Source organism: Nothobranchius furzeri, chromosome 8 (assembly GCF_043380555.1).
Source record: "Nothobranchius furzeri strain GRZ-AD chromosome 8, NfurGRZ-RIMD1, whole genome shotgun sequence".
In the NCBI taxonomy this organism is placed as follows: domain Eukaryota; kingdom Metazoa; phylum Chordata; class Actinopteri; order Cyprinodontiformes; family Nothobranchiidae; genus Nothobranchius; species Nothobranchius furzeri.
In genome coordinates this window covers 57,550,126-57,574,058 of record NC_091748.1, presented here as the reverse complement: position 1 = coordinate 57,574,058, position 23,933 = coordinate 57,550,126, and the positions used below count along the sequence as shown (strand labels likewise).

General features: G+C 38.8%; 1 protein-coding gene across 4 annotated transcripts in view; it reads left to right on the top strand.

Moving 5' to 3' along the window:
• The first annotated feature begins 828 nt into the window (after window positions 1-828).
• The window catches only part of matk (megakaryocyte-associated tyrosine kinase), a 24,255-nt gene continuing 1,150 nt past the window's right edge, over window positions 829-23,933 (top strand). Inside the window, exons 1-14 of one of the 4 annotated variants that reach the window (XM_015971310.3) lie at window positions 829-1,117; window positions 1,220-1,248; window positions 5,653-5,766; window positions 5,873-5,988; window positions 7,672-7,891; window positions 11,767-11,860; window positions 11,943-12,008; window positions 13,104-13,203; window positions 13,301-13,385; window positions 13,966-14,039; window positions 14,138-14,333; window positions 16,981-17,067; window positions 19,924-20,126; window positions 20,263-20,875. In XM_015971310.3, the coding sequence (XP_015826796.1) occupies window positions 5,653-5,766; window positions 5,873-5,988; window positions 7,672-7,891; window positions 11,767-11,860; window positions 11,943-12,008; window positions 13,104-13,203; window positions 13,301-13,385; window positions 13,966-14,039; window positions 14,138-14,333; window positions 16,981-17,067; window positions 19,924-20,091 (1,320 nt within the window). In that variant the 5' untranslated portion in view covers window positions 829-1,117; window positions 1,220-1,248 and the 3' untranslated portion in view covers window positions 20,092-20,126; window positions 20,263-20,875. Of the gene's footprint in view, window positions 1,178-1,219; window positions 1,249-5,652; window positions 5,767-5,872; window positions 5,989-7,671; window positions 7,892-11,766; window positions 11,861-11,942; window positions 12,009-13,103; window positions 13,204-13,300; window positions 13,386-13,965; window positions 14,040-14,137; window positions 14,334-16,980; window positions 17,068-19,923; window positions 20,876-23,933 lie in introns of those variants that run through there. The other 3 variants (XM_070553928.1, XM_015971309.3, XM_070553929.1) reach the window with 3 other exon arrangements.

Genomic DNA, 23,933 nt, shown 5'->3' with positions numbered 1-23,933 from the left:
AATAATAAAACACTCTTAAGCCATTTTTTGCCTCCTTGGTTGTTTAATTTAACACGTTCAAAGAAGTATTTGCCTTTTCTGAAATTATGAGTCAGCTATGGTTAACATTTGGAAAGCTGAGTTCAGGTCCACACTCAGGATTAGTTACTGTTAGACCTGTAGGATTGACCTCAGTGGGTCCTGTTTGACACTCGTGGTGAGTTTTGAAGAAATTCAAGAACAACAACCCATAACTAAATCAAACGCAATTCAGGTCTTGCTTTATTAGATGAACAAAAAGCAACATTGGCATCACTGAGAGTCCCGAGACAAAAACCTCTTCTGACCAAAGAAGAAAACCAGAAACACCTGGCTCATAGTTGCAAAGAAAAGTCCTAGAGTCATTTGGAAAATGTTTGTTGTCACATCTGCTGTAAAATTAACACCATGTCAGACAAACATACCAACAAGCATGGTGGTGACCGTGTGATGGTCTGGGGCTGCTTTGCTACATGACCTGGACTACTTTCTGTAATTGATAGAACTATGAATCTTGTGCTGGAGCATAAACCCCCAAAGTAGAATGTTTGACCTTAAAGAGGCGGCCGCTCTGGAAAATTCTCAAAAGTGGCTGAATTAAAACAATTCTGCAAAGAAGAGCGATGTGAGACCTGTTAATTATCTTTGATAGAATGTGTTCCTTCTAACAACATCCCGATGTAAGGTTTCACTCTGGGCATCAAGTAGTTTTTGTTCATTTAGTGAGGGAAATCATCCAAAGTGTCTTTTGTGTTTCCTCTGGTCAGCTTTCAGTTGTTGACCGTTTGTGTGTGTGACACCAAGCTGTCCAGTAGGTGGTGCTGTTGCTGCAGTTGCGATGACAGGATGCATGAACCACAAACCGCAATCTTCACTCCGCCTCCTAGAACAATAAGAGATATCTTTGCGAATTCCGAGGAAGTGTCTCTCATCAGAAGTCGTCCAGGATAGAGGATTAGTAATAGAGACAGCTACAGCTGAACGGAAGCTGGAAACGAGATGAAAATCCAGTTTGAAACCATCTGACAGCTGTCGGAATTTTAGTTTTCATCTCACATCCGGCTGCTTTTAAGAAAATAATATTTCCAGAGAGCGGCAGGTACTGAAACATGAACAAACGTACCAGCGGCTTTTGGGGCAAAACCAGCTGATTTTACAGGTAAACAGAAAATGTAAATTTAATTATTTCTTTGTCTTACAGAACATCCAGAAATCCCTGCAGCTCACAAGGTAGGAACAATACGTTTAAGATGAAATGATAGAAAGTTGTTTTTGTTCACCAGCACCAGTGTAAAAATTATCCAACCAGAGTTTGTTATCAAATGTATAGCAAGCTGTTATAGCATTTAATTCATTAACCAACACACTGAGAAAAAGTTACAGTTTCAGTAAAAAAAAAAAAACACATTCACTGCATTTATTTCGATTTTTAAACGTGTCTTTTAGTAATTTTCAACTAGATTTACTCTATTTTGTTGATATGCATAAATAATTCCCTGCTAACCAAAAACAAATTTCAAGTACAAACATTTCAGTGTTGTTCAAAACTTCTGGGGCTTAATCCATCCCAAACTATTACTACCCATTAACTGTTGGATCATGTAAATATGTCATTTTTAAATATAAAAACTACTAGCCATACTTTTAATTTCCTTTAGAAGGTTTTGGTAAATAAGAAAAAGCAAGAATAAGAGTCTGATCATGAACTCAATTGTTAAACAGAATTTAGACAAGTTTTGTTTTAAGTTGTCAGCTCTTATTCTGCTCTTCTATGAAAACGGTTTGCTGAGAAGAAACAATATGAACTGCTTGTTGTCTCAAAATAATTTCCTTCATTTTATCATCTAAGATCTTGTGGTCCCTATGTAGGTCATCTGTTCTCTTTTGTTCTAAATCTGCAGGCTTAAAGCAGTCACAATCTGATTTTATATATAAGGTCCTCTGGCTCCTTTAAATCTTTTACTTTTTTTCAGATGTTAGAAAACATTTTCTTATGATTTCTGACCAGCTTGACTTGTTTTTTAACTAGTTTTGAACAAAAATGTTTGTCAAAGGCCTGTCCCATTTCTCATTTCTCTCTGTTCTTCCAAAGATCTACCCCTAATACAAACTTTTAAACAGCTCTTGTATAAAATGTGGCCAGGTTTTCAAAGTTTTTTTACAGACATGTTTAATTTTTCTATTTTACAAGCCTGTTGTATGTTTCCACTGGTCACCTGTGAACCACCGCAGCACGTCACACACTTCACAGAGAAAACTCTTTTGAACTTCAGAAACTTTTATTAGTACAGACTCATCATTTCCCCGTGTGGTCAAGACCTCTTAAAACAGAACTGCTTTGGGCCGAGCGTGTCTAGGCTGTAAACAATCTTTATTCTCTCAGAGATGGAGATCCTGTGCTCCAGCGTGTGGCTTCCTCTATACCCTTAGCTGTTCAAGGCCAAACAGCATCATTAAACCGATGCGACACTGTGACCTGTAGACTACTCACCATGAATTATTCAGACCCAAAACTGCTCCTATACAGTCAGGTTAAAGACAGTTTAGAAACAAATCACAGTTTGTTGGCATTTTTAAGCTGAATCTATGACAAATTCTCAAGAAATCCGTTTTGACATGTATCCTAGTGTTTTAGCACTAATAAAGGGATTCCCATACCTCTAAAACCTCATCATACACTTCTTATTTATCTCAGGTCCTGTTTCACATGACTTTCACACACCATTTGTCTGCTGCTGTAAACAAGTTTTAGATCTGGCGTTTCTTCATTTGTCATTCATGTGTCCACTTTCCATATTTTAATGGCACCCTTCACGTTTTCCTGAACCAATCAAAAGAAAACTTCAAAAGACCTTCAAAAAGTTGGAAAAATGTATGTATAACCTGAAGACTATCATGAAATTTGGCATTTTTATGTTTATTGGAAGTTGAAATTAAAGTTAAATATATGAAGAAATAATGTATATAATAAAACATTTTAATAGTTACAGTAGGTAAAGAAACAAAACAATCTTTTATATAGCGTCTCAAGATTAAAATCACGAGGCGCTTCACAAAAACAAAAAAAATGTAAGTACAAAAATATTTAAAAAATGATTAAAACATATTTAAAAGGAGAAAAGAAAAAAATGTGAGGAAAGAGAGAGAGAGAAAATGAATGGGAAAGAGGGAAATCAGTGGATCCCAGGAAAGGCAGAATAAGAACAGAATAAGGAGAAGTTGGTGATGAAGGTCACACCAAAGCAAGTTTCAACAGGTGAGTTTTCAGCTGCTTTTTAAAGGCCCAATGTGTGATATTTCATCTTATAAGTTATCAAATTTCTTGTATCACATTCTCAAATTTGTTTTTTTTTAATGATAATTCAAACAAGCATTTATTCTAAGCATTATTATTAGCTTTATATTTTAATATTTTAGACAAAAGAAGCAGACCGGTGCTCCATATGGCATGCGCCATCTTAAAATACAGTGACCTTTTAGGGACATACAACATATTAAGCTTCGCATTTGATGTTTGCGTTTTTAAATGATGTAACCTCAAAGAAACAGCAGGGGGCAGAAGTGCGCCTTGTAAGCATGCAGTCTGACAAAGTAACTAAGAAGAAGAAGAAACTAGCCACACCGTACTTCTAGCGATGGAGGATCACACATATTCTACAAGCAAACTTGAGAAACGGGATAGTTTGAAAGCGCTTGAAAGCGCCGATCTTCTAGACTTTATTGCAGCTCTGCCTCTTCCTCTTGTGCGTGGAACGTTGCGGCTGGTTTGAGCAAATTCGGCTCCTTCATCTTGGGATGCTTGCCCTGCTTCTGTCGCATGTCTAACACCTCTGCCTCTCTGTGCGCTGGCACACGTCTGTCCTCTTCCTCGCCCTCTTCCTCTCCCTCGTCCTCTGTCTGTCTTCACTGATGAACCATCGGATGATATCTGACTCTGTTTACGGAGAGAAAACAATTACAGACTACACTACCTTGTATATTTCCAAAATGGCAAATAGAAATATAACATTTCTCAAATAAAATGAACAAAATATTGTCATTTTTTGTAGTCAGAAGTCATCACTAACTAGCTGCCGTTTGCTATTAGCAAACATAACTGACATAAAAAAGTTTTTCTTATTCAAAACCTATTTAGATTAAATTAATAAAATAAGTTAGATGAAAACAACTAACCTGTTCGCTGACTTGAAAGCTGGAATTAGATGATGACATGCTGCCATTTACAGCAACACGATTTTGTATTGTATTTGTTATATTTGTTAATAAAGTTTTAAATAATGATTAAAAAAAACTTTTTGATCCTCGGGGGCTCCAATAGCTGCAATACCGACTCTAAACTGCGTGGTGCTAAAGAGTCGGATCTTTTTACTATGATTTCTGTGAATTTCACACACGGGGCCTTTAAAGGAGACCACTGAGTCCACTGATCTCAGGCTCAGGGGAGAGAGGTCCAGAGTCTGGGGCCACAGCAGCAAATGATGTGTCTGATCAGGTCTGTAGATGTCTGATGTTATTCCTAAGAAATAATTTTCAGACATCAAAAATCTTCAATATAGATGAAAATGACCCAAACTGGAAAAGTAATAAAGGTGTGGAACACCAAAAAAAAAAACCAAATAAATTTATTAATTATTATTTCTGATTATAATCGGTCACTCTAAGTTTGTCATGCAGGCTGAAAATAGTCTCCTACATCTATCTCCTGCATTAGCTTCTGATAGAAAATAGACGGTGAAACTCTTTGAAAAGCCTGACAGATCTACGTCACTGTCACTTAACATTCATGAACTCACCCATCTTGACTTGCGGAGTGGAAGGCTGTATTTGGTTTAGCATCCAGGAAACAGCAGAGAACGTCTTGGCTAGTAGAAGCCAACTGTTAGCATTAGCAACTCCACCACACAACAGAACTCCTCCAGGCTTGTGTTATTTGAGGAGGTAAAACATCAACGATGCAGAGCAAACAGAGTCAGGGGTAGAGTTGTGTTGCTGGTAGCCAATCAGTGGGGAGATGTCCAAATATCAGGAAATAAGACTCCAAAGCCTGCCGTCTGAAGTTCAGCTCTGACGTGGCTTACGTCTAGTTCCTGAAACAGGTGCACTGGAGCTTTGTTTCCCCAGAGAACAACTTACAAGGAAATAATTCCAACTAGAGATCACGTATTGAATAAACAAGTGAAACACACCTATGAATGTTGATAATGAATTAGAATAAAGACAGACTAGACACCTGAAATGTTATCTTTAGATGGAAAAATTGAAGATTATGCATATTACATAATTTGTTTGCTTGCCATATTACTTGACTAAAGTAAATCCCAGTTAGCACGGTTAGCTTCTAGAGAACTAACTTTAAAAAACTGAAACATTTTAGACTTATTCAACACCCTGATCCAGTTTTCTATTTTATGGTTTAATTCCTTACATTTGTGTGCATGTGTGTGTGTGTTTACATGCTCATATAAAAACCAATTAAAAAAACCTTTAATACAAATAGTTGTTTCATGTAACAAACTGGGAAAGCTATGTGTTATTTCTATGCGATGCTGTGCTATTTCTATGAATGTGAAATGTGAGTCAGTGTGTGAGCCATGTGTTGAAAGATGAAAGTTTGACTGTCCCTCCTCTGCACAGATGAATTGGGCTGCTGGTGTTCAGTGTGTGGCCAAGTGTGACAACAGGAAACCAAAACCAGGGGAGCTGTTGTACCACAAGGGAGACGTTCTGACTATTGTTGATGCAAGCATGGTATTCTCACCACCATCATTATTTTTAAAGCGGTAGATCTAGACTGTGCTTCGTTTACATTCTCTAGATGAATGTGTTTAAATGAGAGAACATTTCTGCTTTTTAGAGGAAATGTTTTTACACAGCCAGACACAACACGACCGGAGCGGAGGGATTAATAAACTCCAGTAATTTACGGGAAAGAGAGGCACTCCGAGTGGACCCCAGCCTTAGCCTCATGCCGTAAGTGTTCTTCTCTGAGCCTCTCCTAAACTCACTTCTCCTGTTTTGACACAGATCACATGACTGACGCCTGGAGAATCCCCTGTAGCTCTGCTCCACCGTTATGACAGATCTTGTGATTAAACCGTGTGGGCTGGTGCTCGTGGTACAAACACTGTGCTCTAAACTCCTCAGCGTTTTAGGGGTTGTGCAATTATTTGAGGTTCATTTTGGATTTTTGCTCCAAACAAATAAAAAACATTTCTGGGACTGCTATTTGTCCCGTGGTCTTGTGGTGATGTTTTGGGCAGTCGTTATAAGGCTGAAGCCCCACAGGTGGTAAAAAATACACCTCCATTTATCTCATTCACGACTGCCATCCAGTGTTACTCTGAAGCGTTGATGCTGCTAAATTAGCCCCCCCCCCAACACACACACACACACACACACACACACACACACACACACACACACAAACACACAATTGTTTACTTCCTGTTTGAACACAGACTTTGGTCGCAGCTTTTCTATGCTTTTATAGCAGCTCTGTCTTTTCATGTTTCGATCGATCCAGGTAGAAAAAACATTTAATTATTTGGTCTCTAGACTCTTGATTATTTTCCTAAACAGATCTAATTATTTTTAGACTAATGAAGTAGTTTGTCTCCTAATTTCTACCTTCCTAAACATTAAACAGCTCAATGTGCTCACTTGCTGATGTATTTTAGTGTCTGCAGTCTCCTTAAAATAATTTCCCAACTCATTAAGTGTTGTGTTAAATAATTGTAATTTTAGTATTGACCAAAATACTTATGAATAGGATTTTTTAAAAACATAATAAGGCAGAATTTGGGGATTTAGTTGCATTTTTACTTATTTTTCTTTTTGCTGGGAGTTGGTCAGATAGCAGAAAGATATTCCTTCTGCTTCAACATCATGTTATTTTAAATGGAGATTAGGCAGGTTTGGCTTGCTTTGTAGCACCCCCTAGTGTCAGTTTAGTAGAACCAAAAGCAAAACGAATCTCCTGGGTGTGCGTTTGTATTTTTACCAGCTTAATCTGAAAGCTGAAATGTCTCCCAGCCTTCCTTAGTGTCTCCAGGAGCGGTTCATCACTAAATTAAACAAATCAGCGGTGCTCATGATCTAATATTTTACATCCAGGAACCAGACCACAGTGCCAGATATGTCAGCTCTATTTTTTGCCTAAGTCTAACAGGTGCCGGGTCTGGCACTCTGAAGTTGCAAAGGTGGTTTTCTGGCCACATGGGTGGTGAGGGTCTGTTGATATTTCATTAGCACATACAGAAAATTATAAAAAAGTGGAACACATTTATCGGTTTGTAGTTTGGGTGATCTAATTGGATTTATTTAGAAAATTTTGCCAAGCTTTAAATTGCTGCATTTCCTTTTTTACAAATATTTTAGCAAAATATGATTTTGTTTAACATTAAACATTCTTACTACTTTTCCTATTTTTAAGCACAACATTGTCTCACCACACATCAGCATTTGTTTAGCAATTTTACCAGCAATTTTCAGAAGAAATGAATAAATAAATGTAATCTTTTGTTTGGTTTTGTAATTTTTTTCCTCTCATGTGTCATGTTGTGCTTTATTTTCTGTTTTCTCCTCTTTATGAAGAAGGATTTTCTTTAATGTGTGTTTTTGTGCGTTAACCTCTTTTGATGTGTATTTCATCAGCTGGTTTCATGGAAAAATCTCCGGCCCAGAGGCGGTGAGTAAGCTGCAGCCGGCTGAGGACGGCCTGTTCCTGGTGCGGGAGAGCATCCGCCACCCGGGGGACTACGTCCTGTGTGTGAGCTTCTCCGGAGAGGTCATCCATTACCGAGTGATTTATCAGAACAACAAGCTGACCATTAACCTCAAACAGTATTTCTACAACCTCATCGATATGATAGAAGTAAGAGGAATGACCCCAAAACTAATCTGAGGTCAAATGAAACCACAATCTAAACCTTATGGGAGTTTAGAGACATTTTATTAAAATGCCATGGGTCAGAATTATCTGATCATCACCTATTTCATAGTATTGTCTTTTGTTGGTTTCAGTGTAAAATCATCACAAGCAGGCGAGCTCTCACATCTGCTCTATTTGTACCAAAGGTGTAAATGACAGCACAGGAAACAAACACATTTAAAATAGAAACAGACATTTCTGCTCTTTCATGGTTTATCTGTGTAAGTTCGAGGATGCATGGAGAGTTTTGTTGCAGTGACGTTTGCAGATAGTCTCAAAAATGGCAACTGACTCATCCTTAGTTTATCTGTGAAGAACAGCCATATCCATCCCTGAGTCATGGAGTTTCCAGCTCACTTATTTCTGCAACAGGGAAATGTAGGAGGACAGCTGACTGTGAGAACCAGCTATTTATTTTTATTATATTTATTTAACTTTTATTTAACCAGGAGAGGTGATTGAGAACTCATTCCTATTTACGACGACGATCTGACCAAGAGGCAGCAGCAACAGACACATAGTTAGCTTTACATCAAAGAAAAAGAGATAAAAACATCCAAGATAAAAATAAGATAAATCTGTTAGCCATGAAGACAGCACACTGTTCTCATATATAATGTGTACAAGCAATCAAAACAGACTTAAACCAACCTTCAGGCACTCAGAAGCAGGCACATTGATCAGAAGCTATTGATTGTAAGGAATAGTTCAAGGTAGATAATGGAATGTAGGTAGTGAGCTTTAATGATTTTTGCAGCTCATTCCAGTTGTTGGCAGTGGTGGATTTAGCAATTTGGGGGCCCAAGGCAAACACAGACATGGGGCCCCTTACACAACATTTTCGACAATCTTACCTTTAACTGGATTTGCTAAACTTTCCTCTCTTCTGACATGAGTTATTCTCCCTTTGAGCGCTTTCAATGTTTGCTCTGCTTTCGTTTTCCTGTCAGTGCTCCTGTAATTTTGCCTTTGTTTTTTGTTTTTTCTATTTTCCATTTTGGTCCATGGTTTCCTCCCTTTAAACATTTTCCATTGTCTTTCCTTTTCTGCTTCCTTTGATGTTTACATCGAAAAACGACGTCACTTTCAGAAGTGAAAATGAAAGCTTTTTTAAAGCAAGCTGCTTCTTTCTCTTATTGGAGCCACCAGGATAACTCCATTTCATGCTTAATGTTTTGACTATCGCTTTGAGTTTGTTACGAACGCTCCCACCTCTCTTCTTCTTCTTTTTTGAGGTCTTATGGCACTTGGCAAACAACAATTTGGTGCATTACCGCCACTAACTGGATTGGAGTGGAATGACAACCAATCTTTTCCTGTTTGTGCATCGCCGTCTTAATAACCCTCTTATGACCATAAATATAACAGGGCCGCCTGGTTTTTTTATGTTATGGCTGTAAAATTGTAATAAAAAGTGCTAAGTGTGTGTAACGCTCCTTTTTTCAGAACAACCTCAGCTTTCAGTGTATGGTTTGTATTTAGAATTTATTTCTATTAAAGCCTTTAAAAAATCAGCTTAAAAGTGAAAAAAGCAAAAAACGGATTTGAATTTTTTACATTAACTACTGAACATTGAACTGTAATGCATCTATTCTTAAAAAAGTGTGAACCATGGTATCTTTTTTAGCAGTTTTAAGACCATTTATTTGTGTAAACTTTCAGACGTTTTTATTTGACGTGGTAGACCTTGAAGCAGTTTCGCTCCAGCTGCAGGCAGAATCCCACTCTGCACACCTCACACTGCCATGGGGTGCTTCTCTGGCGCACCGTGCACTGCTATACCAAAAACTTGTTTTAGCAAAAATAATTATTTATTGTAAAAAGATAAATAATGCTGGAATGAAGCTGAATTTTACAATTAGCAAATAGCTGAGGGTTGTTCAAATAAAAAAAAATAAATAAAGACTGAACAAACATTCATATCCTGGTTCACCTGAGATCTGTCCTTCTTTGTGGTCCCTGTCTTCAGATATAAGCCTTCTGGGACACCTAATAGATCGTGTTGATTTTCTTTGAGGCATTTCCATAATTTCATGCTGGCTTTTTATGCTTATTAGCTTCCCCGTTCCGTTATCCGCTTTCACCGTGGCGCTGCGCTCCGCTCCGCTGTGCTCCGTTTCAATCAGGCTGTACAGCAGGATTTCCGTAACTCTGATTGCTTCATGCTATAGATCATTGGAAAGCTGTTTTTGTGTACTTTCACGAACCGTAAGAATTTTTTGAATCTGATCAGCCATTCAAAAGTTATTAAAAGGAGTATTTTGGATGACAAACTCATTATGTCTCTGAATCAGTGTTGTGATTTGTTGCGCTCAAGACAGGGAATCCCGGTGGCTACCATAATGTGTTGTATATGCACGAAAAAGCCCCATTTTTAATCTTTTCAGTAATTTTGGAAGTTTACAGATATCTTGAACGGTTCAGGACTTATGGTAATGAGAATTGCGCATGTCCAATCCCGTCGAATATTGTGGCATTAACAGAGGGGTGCCGGCGGTCAGGGCTAGGGGGCCCCCCAACACAAGGGGGCCCCAGGCGGTCGCCGACCTATGCCTAATGGTAAAACCACCACTGGTCATTGGGAGTAGTAAACTTGAACGAGGAGCGGCCAAAGGAGGTGCGAGCTTTGGGAATAACCATAGAGATGAAGTTACTGGAACGTAAATTGTGCTGGTTGTTGGAAGTGATGAGCAATGAGCAAAGATAAGACGGGTTCTACCGATGATTGTTTTATGTATGAACTGATACCAATGTAACAACCTGCAGGAATGGAGTGCTGGCCAGTTAACGAGTGAGAACAGATCACAATGATGAGTAGTGAAATGGGCACCAGTGATGAAACAGATAGTGGAGTGATAAATGACATTGAGTTTATGAAGAAGATTTTTGGAAGCAGTCCTATTAACGATGTCACCGTAATCTAAGATGGGAAGGATTGTCATTTTGACCAAGGTTTGCTTTGCAGAACGAGTAAAGGATGACCTGTTGCACTATAGAAACCCAATTTTTGACTTGACTTTAGAAAGTAATGAATTAATGTGAATGTCAAATGAAAGAGTGCTGAAAAGCCAGATACCCAAATACGTATTAGAACTGACTGTTGTAGTTCTGTACCATCCAGGGAAACAATACTAGGGTGGAAAGTTGATAAATTATGGTTGAAGATCATGATCTTTGTTTTACTTGTGTTTAAATGAAGATGAAGGTTGGAGAAGGCGTGCTGAAGATGATTAAAGTTGTGCTGCAAAGAGGACAAAGCTGTGTTCAGTGAAGAACTGCATGCATATAAAATGGTGTCGTCTGCATATAAATGTATATGAGAACTGTCAACAGCATGAACAATGTTATGAATATAGATTCTGAATAAGGTTGGGCCCAGTATGGACCCTTGAGGAATGTCCATAGATAAAGGAGCAGATTGGTGACCCTCTGTTCTCACTGTTTGTGTACAGCCTAAGATATAACTTCTGAACCATGCCACGGATGTCTGAGAAAGTCCTTTATGTTTGAGCCTGCTAAGTAAGATGTTATGGTCTACACAGAGTCAAAGGTTTTAGCCAAGTCATCAAACAAAGCCACACAATATCCCTTATTGTCAATGGTGCATATAAATGTGATATAAATGTGATATAAATGTGTCATAATTAATGAGCTCTTGGTAAGCTGATGCAGTTTAGTTGAAGTGAATTTCTATAATGGTCACACTGACATCTCTGGAATTCCTTGAACATTATGTAAATTTAAATCCACCATAAAGAAGTTATTTGCCTGTTAAACCTTTATTTATTTATTTATTTTACACATTTTGTTCTTTACAGTTCTACTCAAGGTGTAAAGAATCCATCGTTACAACTCTTACGAAACCCAAAAAGAAACAAGGAACCAAATCAGCTGAGTTGGAATTGTCTAAAAGTAAGTTGAGTGTCTCTGGCTGGACTAAAGTTACAATACAGGACACCGGCAGTAAATGTGATTATGTATTTGTTTTCTGCAGCAGGGTGGCTGCTGGACATCACAAAGCTCACTCTGGGGGAACAGATTGGAGAAGGAGAGTTTGGTGGTGAGCTTCTCATTTTGTTAGTTTTTTCTTACTCTTATAAAAGTTTACCCATCTGTGGACAAAACTCATGCTGCCGGGAAAAGCTGAGTGGGTTCAAATTGACTGATTGAAAGATTACACAGCTTTTGCACAATTTTTAAACATTCAAGGTGTGGTTCATTCATTTAATCAATACATTTGCTATAGTGTGTAGTAGGAATGAATGCCTTGTAAAATGTTCTCGGGGGAAGAAATACACTGGTGCACCATTTCTCAGACCTAAAACTCGCCCGCATTACAGCTGAGCAGGTTTTGGTGTGTTATTTTCTGATATTTGGACATCTCACCTCGGAATGGATAACAGCAATGTGACTACCACTGACTTGCAACGTGGATGTTTCATCTCCACAAATAACACAAGCCTTGAGGTGCTTTTGCTGTGTGGTGGTGTTGCTAATGCTAACAGTTAGCTTAAACTAGCTGAGACATCCTCTGCCGATTCCCAGACATTAAAATAACAACAGCCTTCCCCGTCGTGAGTCAAGATGGGTGAGTCCATGAATGTTAAGTGACAGTGTGATGTAGACCTATCAGGCTTTTCAAATTCTAGAGTTTCACCATCCATTCTCTATCAGAAGCTAATGCAGGAGATAGGTGTAGGAGACTATTTTCATGTTCGGCCTGCATGAAACAGAGTGACTGATGATGACCCAAAAAAGAAGGTGGCATTTTAAAATGACATCATCCTTCTCAAGTAATACGTCTTTATGAGTCAGACTTTTCATAAAGTTGTACTATTTCTGGAGTGTGATCTCAGTTACTGAATAAAACTATAAAATATAACCGTTGGGACATTTTGGCCTTGGCAGCACTCAGTCTAGCTGTTAGCTTATCAGTCTTATCAGGGCATGAACTCTTATCTACTGAGGAAACTCAGGAAGCCATCTATAATGAGTAAGGCTGTAACTGTTTAAACTTTAAACACACTCCAAAAGGCCAAATATCCCTTTAATATAATAGCATTTGTTTTTGTCTGGGGTGCACTTTTTTTTTACTGAAGAATAATTCAGTCTCTACACCCAAAGGCAGAATTTTGACGATATTTGTGCTCCCCAGCTGTTTATCGAGGAGAGTACATGGGCCAGAAGGTGGCAGTGAAGATCATTAAATGCGATGTGACGGCCCAGTCCTTCTTGCAGGAGACCACAGTTATGACGTGAGTCCAGAAATGACCTAGAATCTGAATAACTCCCAAAAACACACGACCAGTTAGTGTGCTTGAATTACAACAGAAACGTGTGATCATCTTCCAGGAAGCTGCAACATAAAAACTTGGTGCGATTGTTGGGCGTCATCCTACACAAAGGGCTCCACATCATCACAGAGCTGATGACCAAGGTTAGTATCAGTGCTTTATAGAGTACAGCACACATACCTACATTACTGGATCATGTCAAGGCAGGATATAAGTGACATGATGGAGTTAACATTATAAATGGAAGTTACTCAGAGCATGACGGAAAGAAAAGAATGAGACAAGGAGGTAAAAATCACATTCTGCGCTTATTTAAACCTGTCAAAATGAGATGCTGATGAGTGGTTTATTATCAGGAAATGTCCTATAAAAAAACTATTAAATCTTGTAATTTTTGCACCTGACTTAGAAAAATTGTTGATTTATTTAAAATACTTGGTCATGAGAGTTACATCTGCAAGGAAAATAAAGAAGCAGCCTGTAAGGAAATATGTTTTGGTTTTATAATAACACTGATTTGTTTTATTGCCAATTAAAAAAAAAGAATAAACTAAGTTGCAGAATGACTTTCTGCCACTTGGTGGTGCTAAAATTCAGCCTCACTTCGAATATTTCTATCCAAGTGAATAAAATGTTATAAGTTTTCAACACGTTTCGTATTTTATCTATAGGAAACATTACATAAATACTTTTGTTTGTAACAAGCATGTCCATGTGTTGCAGGGAAACCTGGGTAATTTTCTCAGAACTAGGGGGCGTTCAGTTATAAACTCTGTTCAGCTGCTTCACTTTGCTCTGTGAGTCTGGACGTTCCATTAATGCTGTTTTACATGATGATTTTTGCATGTTTATTTTATGATGTATAGTTTGATTCTTGGTCTTCATGTCTGCTCAGGAACGTGTGTGAGGGGATGGAGTACTTGGAGTCAAAGAAGCTGGTCCACAGAGACCTGGCAGCCCGTAATGTCCTGGTTTCTGACGACAGCGTAGCCAAAGTCAGCGACTTCGGTCTCACCAAAGTAGACTCCAAGGAGCCGGACAAAGCCAAGCTGCCGGTCAAATGGACCGCCCCAGAGTCACTAAAGAAAGAGGTGTGTTTAGGAAAAGGAAGTTCTTCTATTAAAAATGTTCTACATTTTAAAATGTGGAACTTTATTTCTGATTTTAATCTGTCACTCTGAGTTTTTCATGCAGGCTGACCATGAAAATAGTCTCCTACACCTGTTATCTGCATTAGCTTCTGATAGAAAACAGATGGTGAAACTTTAAGATTTAAAAAGCCTGACAGATCTACGTCACACTGTTACTTAACATTTACAAACTCATCCATCTTTGCTCACAGGGGAAGGCTGTTGTTGGTTTAGCGTTCAGGAAACAGCAGAGAAAGACTCGACTAGTAGAAGCTAACTGTTAGCATTAGCGACTTCACCACACGACAGAATCTCCTCCATGCTTGTGGTATTTGTGGAGATAAAACATCCACATTGCAAGTCAGTGGTAGAGTCACGTTGCTGTTATCCAATCAGAGGTGAGATGTCCAAAAATCAAGGAACAAGACTCCAAATCCTGCCGTCTGAAGCTCAGCTGTGGCCCCATCCCAATACTCACACTTCTAAACTTACTCCCTTCAATTGCGCGATCCGACCAGGGGTCTCATTGATCAAACATTGGGTAGAATCTTTACTAAAACCGTACTTAAGCTCAGCAAAAAAAATGTACTTACGCCAAGTAGGTTTGTGATCTATCAAACATGGAGTACGCACAGCTGCACACAATCTCCGCTTCATAAATCGGAGACTAACAAGAATGTTTCTCAGCTGCATTTTAGTCGCATCCCGCCCTCACCACGCCCACTTACTACCATAAATAGTGAATGCAAAGTGCCTTGTGGATCTCATGTATATACATAAGCCGGCTGTTGCAGCGCTCCGCCAATGACATGGTGACCGTAGACCAAGGCAGATCAAGGAAGCGCAATTTCACAGAAGCAGAAGTTGAGGTACCTGTGGGTGAGGTGGAGAAATGAAAGGAAGTGCTTTTGCAAAACAAATAAGAGAAAATTCACGGAGTGGCACAGCGTTGCTGAAGCCGTCAATGTTGTGAAATCTTCAGAGAGATCTGTGGCGATATAAAAAAATGGTCCAATCAGGATTCAATCCCCAGACTCCCGGGTGTAAGTCACGTGCTAACCAGTCACCCAAACAGATATCTACCCTGTACAAGTAGCCAAGGCGCATGATCAATCGGGTCACAGTGACAGGACACACACTGTCACAGATGCAGGACATTCTGTCTCAATCTGTAACCCCTGCTGACATTCTGCATTCCGTATTCTGCGCTTCAGGCTGTGTGTGTGTGTGAGTGTGCGCGCATGTGTGTGTGCGCGCACGCGTGTGTGTGCGTGTAGGCGGTCTTGTTCTGTGTGAAAACAAAGCAGTACAAGTGATAATACTGCAGGATTTCATAATTTTATCCTTCTCAGCAGAAGCACTGCAGGTGCTCTCCATGTCCAAAATGTGCATAAGCCAGGTCCTTAGTCAACTTAAAGTTGCACACATTTTTCTGCTAAGTTTTCTTTCATGATTCCCAAAGTTTGCGTGGAAAGTTGCTTACGCAGTTTTCCAACCCCATTTTGTGTGTAAGCAAGCTTGGTAAATGAGGCCCCAGGGCAGCGAGTGCGTAGGGTGTCCAGATTCTCTAGTGCGGGAGTTGATCACGCCCCTTTCGCGCCCTTGATCCGCACTTCACCCAAGTCTTCATCAATGCGGACTTGGGTGAAGTGTATTATCCACAATCCATTGCTGCAAGAGAAATGTTTCTCTCTGAACATATGTATTTCCTAATGAAAGTAAAAATTTTAGGATGATTAGTTAATGCTCTACAACATTTAGACAAAGCAGCAACAAATGTTAATTTATTTCAAATAATTGTTTGATTGTTAGTTTGAAAGTTGCTAATAAAGTTTTTTTAAAGTATTACAGCAACCAGCATTTCAGCATGCGCTGCGGTCGATGACGCAATGCCCCTTGTCTCAATTTGGCAATTACTTGCACACTTGCGTACCACGCACTCAAAGCCTTACTGCACACTTTCTCCAAGTGCACTTTGCTGAAGACCGCCGTGCTCAGGGCGAGTGTTGGGACTGGGCCTTTGATGTGGATCAAATGGTACATCAGTGGTTTCGACTTGCAAGGCATTCATTCCTACTAGCGATGACTGCAAATGTATTGATTAAACAAATGTTCCACACCTTTAAGAAAGTGAAACATTACAAACACTAAAAATAGTATAATTTGGTTTTGCTTGTTTGAGTAAAACAGATTTTTACTTTGGGATTTTAATTTCCAAGGTTGCCACTGACAGGCTTCCAGATAAAAAAAACACCTTATAAATAAATAAAGGAGCCTAATCAGAAAAAAACAAGTGGAACTGACGCCCAGAAGCCAAGAATTTAAATATCATTATTATTCTTATTTTATCATTTGTAGGGAATTTTGTATTTTTCTTTCTTTCAAACAGAAATTCTCTGATGTGTTATGTATTTCTTGTGTGACTTGTTCTCAAAAGTTCTTTCTCTTTGTTTACATCTTTAAACCCATTTTCATCAGATCCGAGGTCAGACCTGATTACCACAAATAATTTAATTTTGTTTGTTTTGTATTTGAGATGTTTTTCTAGTGTTTTTTAAATCCTATTTTTTACCTCAGCTTTAAACTTATATTTTTTGCCACCCTGCAGAAATTCTCCACAAAGTCTGACGTGTGGAGCTATGGCATTCTTCTGTGGGAGATCTTCACCTACGGTCGCCAGCCGTACCCTAAGATGGTGCGTACAGCAGCTTTATTTTAGTGTCCCAGGAGGAATGCTACTGAACATTCAATAACACTCATTTATGCTTTCTCATACTTCACGAAAATGTCACTTTGAAAATTAAATAAATAGTTTAATTCATAAGTAAAGTTCATAGCTGCTAAACAAGCAAGTTAGTAAATGGCCTTCTAGGGTTCTAAACCCCCCAAGGCACTCTACAACACAGCAAGTCATTCACCCATGCACACACACATTCACACACTGAAAACAGTTTCTCGTTTAATAATTTTAGCAAAAGCTCTTATGTGTTTTATTGATGTTGTTTGTTAAAATTGTAAAATGATTCTCCTCCAGTAAAATCTTGGCTTGTTGAAATCATGTAAGTATCTGACAAAACTTTGGTTTAGCTGAGAGCTTTGTCTGCGTGGTTGGGACAGCAGTCGCTCAGGAGGCAGAGCGGGTTATCCAAAATCGGAGGGTTGCAGGTTCGATCCTGACTCCGGCCAGAGAATGCTGCTGTTGTGTCCTTGGGCAAGACACTTAACCTGCCGTACCTGCTGGTGGTGGTCGGAGGGACCGGTGGCACCAGTGTTCGACAGGCCTCCCCTCTTTCAGTGCACCCCAGGGGCTGTGGCTACATTGCAGCTCATCACCATCAGTGTGTGAATGGGTGAATGACTGTGTTGTGCAGCGCCTTGGGGGGTTGTATAACCCTAAGCAGGCACTATACAAATACAGGCAGTTTATCATAATGACAGTAATCATATAGTAGTTCATGAATAAAATGAGTGTGTTGGAAGTTTTATTCCAACACTTCATTTCCTCCTCTCTGCTGTGTCAAAAATCTGAAGCTACAGTTAAAACATAAAAAATTAAATCACCATCTCAGGTTACTAATGAACATTATGCATATCTCTAAATTTAGATTTGATTTGATTTTTTTTATTAATTAGCATTCAATTATCTCAATGACTACAGAATAAAGATTACCACAAAGCAAGAAGCACGAAACAAGGCTTATCAAAAGGTATTGGCTGAAGCATTTGTTTATTACGCCAACCCTTTTAACAAAGATCCTGTACACAGGAGCTGTGTGCTGGGAATAAAACCACAATTTAATCCTCCCTAGCAATTAAAGCATAAAAGTAATAACTTGTATGTTTTGTTCATTCTTGCAAAGTGAGAGACTTTTAAGATGCTGGTGAAGGTTCTCAGTTATCCAGGTCTTGATCATGCAAAAGGGTTCAAATGAAGAGGGGGTCGTTGATGTCGTTAGGACCTATTGTGTTAGAATGGTTCTTTTGATTAGATGCAGGAGGGTATTTTTAAAGAGCAAGTCACCCCCAAATAAACTTTTTTTTGCTGATAAACTAAATAAACGAGTGTCTAATCGTGCTGCAGACACGTGTCGTCAATAATTTGGCACTTCAGTGCATCTTAGTTAAAATTTAAATCTTCTGCCTAAAACTGGCAGTGTTGCGCCGTTGTCAGGTAAAAACTCTGCACTGTATTCTAATTTAAATCTGCCACCGCTATTGGCTAAGAGGTATGCTATGATGTAAACTGGTTCATTATGATGTCACAATGCTGTGAGCCTGTGTGTGTGTATTTGTTAGCAGCTCCGCCCTCTCGGTCTGCCAGGCAACAGCATTTGTTGCATTTTTCAAACATGAAGTGGGAGTGGAGTTAGACTCTGGTAGGGGTTGACTTGCTCTTTAAATCTGCCACCGCTATTGGCTAAGAGGTACCCTAGAACTTTAGCTGGTACCATATGATGTCACAATGTCATTATGAGCCTGTGTATGTATGTATTTGTTAGTGGCTCCGCCCTCTCTGTCTGCTAGGCAACAGCATTTGTTGCATTTTTCAAACAGGAAGTGGGAGTTGAGTAATACTCTGGTAGGGGGTGACTTGCTCTTTAAGATCTTTTCTGTAATTGATAGAACCTTTTTTGCAGTTTTTTATACTTTGCTTTTGTACTTTGGCTTAATTTTAAAAAATGACAGAACATCTGATAAATTGTTGATTCTAATTTGAGTTAGTACAGAGCATGTTGTCCTGAGAAAAGATGGTGGACAGCCATTCTCTGTCAGATCAAACAGAGTTAGAGGAGGTTTAATTCAGATGAGATCTTGATCACGTTGTTCTAACAGCTGGGGAGCTGCTTAAACGCTGACCTGTTTGTCCCAGGTAATCTGTGTTTTCCTGATCATTAGAGGTATCTCCAACCAGCTGGATCAGGACCAGTGAGATAAGGCTGCATTAATTAATTCATCCGACAGCCAATAACACATGACCTCATGTTACGTTTGCTTGCTCCTAACTTCATCCGCTCTCATTTTAAATGCAGATGATTATCTATTAACTACTGCATGTCACACACATGCACAGTTAATTTATTTGGGTCAAGCTAATATTCTCCCCAATTAAACTTTAGAACTTAAAGTGTTACCAGTTGGCAGAGAGCAAATGTCTTCATCAAGACTGGCTGATTGGGTGTTTTGGGTGAAACTCGGGACACGGATTTGCAAACGGATCAAGTTTATGCAAACTGTAAACGTGCATGTTCAGAGATGGATTTTCTGCATAAAGTTATAAAACACTCACGGAATGACTCTACTTTTTTTTTAAATGTAAATATAATATAATCTAGTTTTTGTCTTTTAAAGAAATAGACTTTATTTCCCACTGACTGACTGATAGGCTAACGGTTAGTCTGAATGCAGTCAGTGTAGTGTTTAAAACAGAGTATTATCTTCAAAGATTTTAAAAATAATTGTACCTCTAATGTTCATAAGTTCCCACCACACTTGACTCATTTGCAAGAATAAAACTATCAGTTTTACAGCTTGTGTTGTTTTTCTGCTTTAGTCTCTGAAGGAGGTGAAGGAGAAAGTCGAAGAAGGTTATCGTATGGAGTCGCCAGAGTCCTGTCCTCCTAATGTTTACTCCCTGATGAGACTCTGCTGGGAGCAGGACCCTCGCAGAAGACCAGGATTCTCCAAACTGAGGGAGAAACTTGAACAGGAAATGAGTTGACTGAGCCAAGCGACAGAGCGCCCAGAAGGATTCAGGTCCGAAGCTAGAAGCTGAACCTGAAAGTTTATGTTTAAGCACATTTGCACACAAGCTCACACAATGAACTTGATGAAAATTCTTAACAGGTGTTTTTGCAAATACCTAAAGTGTCTTAATTTTAATTTTCAACAGTGGACAACTACTTGAAGGCACCTTATGTCAAGAAATCCAAACACTGGAGGAGATCTTAGTGACACTAGACCATAAAAGCTTGTGCTTCTGTGCAAAGAGTCTTTCATAAAACTTAAACGACAACAAAACCTCTCAGAAGAACTGATTTATCTAAGATGAAGTGAGTTCAAGGCACTGATAGGGACTAAAAACGTTTACGAGAAACAAAAAGAACACAAATCTGAAAATCTGCTGGAATAGACACGGGATCAGAAAGCTAAAGAACAAATATAACCAAACACTTTAAAAGCTTTTAAGGAACTTGCTTGTCTGTAAACTTTTCTTTTGTGCAACATCTCCATCTTTGAAACAGATGGATTATGGGGCTTTAAAGGTGGAGACTCAGTCTGAAGGAGAGAAAAAGTCTCGAATGAACAAAAACTTTTGACCTACGCTTGGATTCATTTGTTTCTTCTCAATATTTCACCATGGAACCCCAATCCGATCAAAACCCTGGTGCAAGGACCCGAAGACGGACGCAACTTTATGTCTTCAGAGGAGTTCAGAACTGAATGGGTCAGAACCTGTTTGGGATGAAAGCAACACAATAAATAACAAAATACTGTTCAATATAGTTTTTATTGTTTTTTTTATTTTTTTAGCACAAATACCGGTAGTCCTAAAAGTTTGTTTCACTTTAACCAAAGTGTGGAGGTTCCTCCAGCCATTTCTCAGTGTTAGTATTTAAATATTTTTTCCACACGCTGGTTCTATCCTCTCACTCAAAATGTCAAACTATGAAAGATCTGATTCATGGTTTTTGAAATATTTTTGTTGCTTTGGTACCACCTTAAATTGAAGTGGCTGTCATCTTTTGTGCAGACTTGCCTAGAATGATTAAAATTTAATTATTGGTCATAAGAGACATGTGATGTTAGTCACCTAAAATAATTTATTATGAGTGGGGACCCTGAATGTAGTTTATTATCACAAATAAAACAACATCGAGATATTGGTAAAAATGTTCAAACTTCTATGATTTGTTAGATTTGATCGAGATCATTTCTAATGTCTGAGTGTCAGTCATTGTTATTTGTTTTGTTGCTATTTATGTATCATAATCTAAATATTAAATCATTTATAAATAATGACATTGAAGTTTCTTATAGAAATCTTGAACTAAAACACGTTTTCCCCTGAACCTAACAAAAGCATAACAATATCGATAACCTTATGTACGTGCTCTTTATTTATTTTGCTATATCGTAAAAAAGGACTGAGAAACACTAACCTTAACAAAACACCCAAATTTGACATTTAAAATAACAGGTTAGTGGAAATTCTTTAATTTAGAGAAAAGCAAGCAGGTATCAGTGTTACTGATGAATCAAGTCTTTTGCATTTATTTAAACCCCCAAGGTGCTTTACAACACAATTATTCATTCATCCATTCACACTCCTGCTGTTGATGAGCTTCAGTGTAGCCACAGCTGCCCTGAGGCACGCTGAGAGAAGTGAGGCTGCAGAGCACTGGCGCCGCCGGTTCCTCCGACCACCACCAGCAGGCAAGTTAGGTTAAAGCCATACTTTGCAACTTTTTCATATTTTTAAATCATTTTCTTGAGCCATTATGTGTTAAAATGATCCTTTGCAAAGTTGATGAAATGTCACTCAGACCCCTCCACCCTCTGTGGCTAGAATACCACATTTGCAACTTCAGACTGGCGGGCAGCTTAATTGAGACTTAGATAAAATTAGGCGGACATACCTTTGCATGCAGTAGAGCTTTAAATGTGTTGCACAGCTTCCTTTCCTGAACTTGAGCATCATTCTGGTCTCTAATGACATCACTGGTCCAGGATCATCTTTGGTACTTATCTGTATTTTCTAGAAACCAAATTGCTGATATTTGTCCACATGGCAGATTTTGATTCAATTCATTCAAATTCAATTTCTCCTACAAGACAAAATCTAAAGGAAAGTCAGCATTTATTAAGTTCTTTCCTTCTTTTAATGCTGAGATTATATGAGTGATTTGTGTTATCCACCATCCTCCTGGGACATTTCTGCAGGTTCGGAACATTCCCGTGCTTTTTTGATATTAAGAGGAGATCTTTGTTAATATTCCATACATTTAGCTTGTTCCAGTGCCTCTACAACTCTCTGCTGCTTTTTAGTAGGAATACAATCACATTTTATTTTCCTATGTAACATAAAAATGCTTCTACAATATATTTTCAATTTAGCAAAAAGAAGCCTCTTCTGTAGGATTGTTGTCATGACACAAGACTAAATTAAAGATGTCATTTGACATAAGTCTGTGTAAGCCTGGTGTTTATCAGTTTCCCAGGAGATGGACCACAAATCACAGCTTGATCCTCCCTCTTTTATTATTGTACAGTCAGAGCAAAGGTCCGCCTCGATTTGTTCAATCTGCTCTGTGTTTCTCTCAAGCCTCTAATAGGATGCGCCACAATTTTCTGCAAGGATTTAAAAAGGATATAAAAAAATATGTGATGCATTTCCTTTGCTGTGGAGGAGAATCGATATCCGTCTGCTTTTCCTCATGCTGGTTTGTGCTCGCCAACGTAGATGGACAACAGGACAAAGCCTCCCTTCACCCATATGTCGAGGAGTGTGCTGAGATGCTTTTCTAGGAGCCTCTAATTCCTTGAGGTGCGCTTTCTACTAAGACTTAGAAACAGTTAATCTGCTAAAGTGGCAGCAGGCATTAACAATGACCTGTTGCTTTCACCTGTTCCTAAAGAGACAGAGCAGGTAGATGCCGGAGAACCCTCAGCCGGTCCATCTGAGTCCTCACTTTCTCCAGTGTAAGATGCTTCTGGTGTTTCTGGCTGTGCAGCAGTCTCGAGCAGAAGCGACAAATAAACGCTTTACAGACCTCTAAGTCTGCATTCATGAGCTCATATTTCTTTGTGTAAACAGACGACCAACGTTCCATTGATGCTCGATCCAAGTTTAGCTCTTTGTGCAGTTGCTGCACCTGGCAGCATGTGCAGCAGTGTGTAAATAAATGGTTTGGTCTTACCTAAAGTGTTTATCTTGGTAAAGTTTAAGTAGATTTTAGTCAGTTCACATCAAGTCAGAAACTCCTTGCCGGAGCCAATTTAGGTATCTGACTTAAGATGCTCTTCTTTGAAGGCTCCATCTTCTAAGTATTAGTTCGTCACTAGATGACTGTTCTAAAAGGAATTACCTCCAAGTCATTAAAAGCACAATTTGTGCCAGAGATGATGTTTGATACAATCAAATATTTTTTACCTATGATTTCTTTTTACTTTGCTTCCAAACAAGCCCAAAAGTGGTGCTTTTTCAGACTTTTTGAAAGTCCTCCAAATACTTTCTTTAATATTTTTGCTGCTTTCACCATTTTTCCCGTCTAGCGCCTGGCAGTTCCAGGAAAACTGAACCATTAAACTTGGATATAAATATTATTCAGACACAAAAAGGTTCCCAAACTCAACGGATGGTGCAATCAAAAATCTACTTAGCATAGAATCTAGTTAACCCTCTGGAGGCAGGCATTGCAGATTTGCAACAGTTAAAACCTACCTTCCCCACATACGTATTTCATGAGCATTTTAAACTCAGAAGTACTCCTGAAGGACTTAGTTGTTCGTCCTTTTATCAAAACTTATTTTGAGCCTGAGAGGGTTAAAGCTGCAAACAGC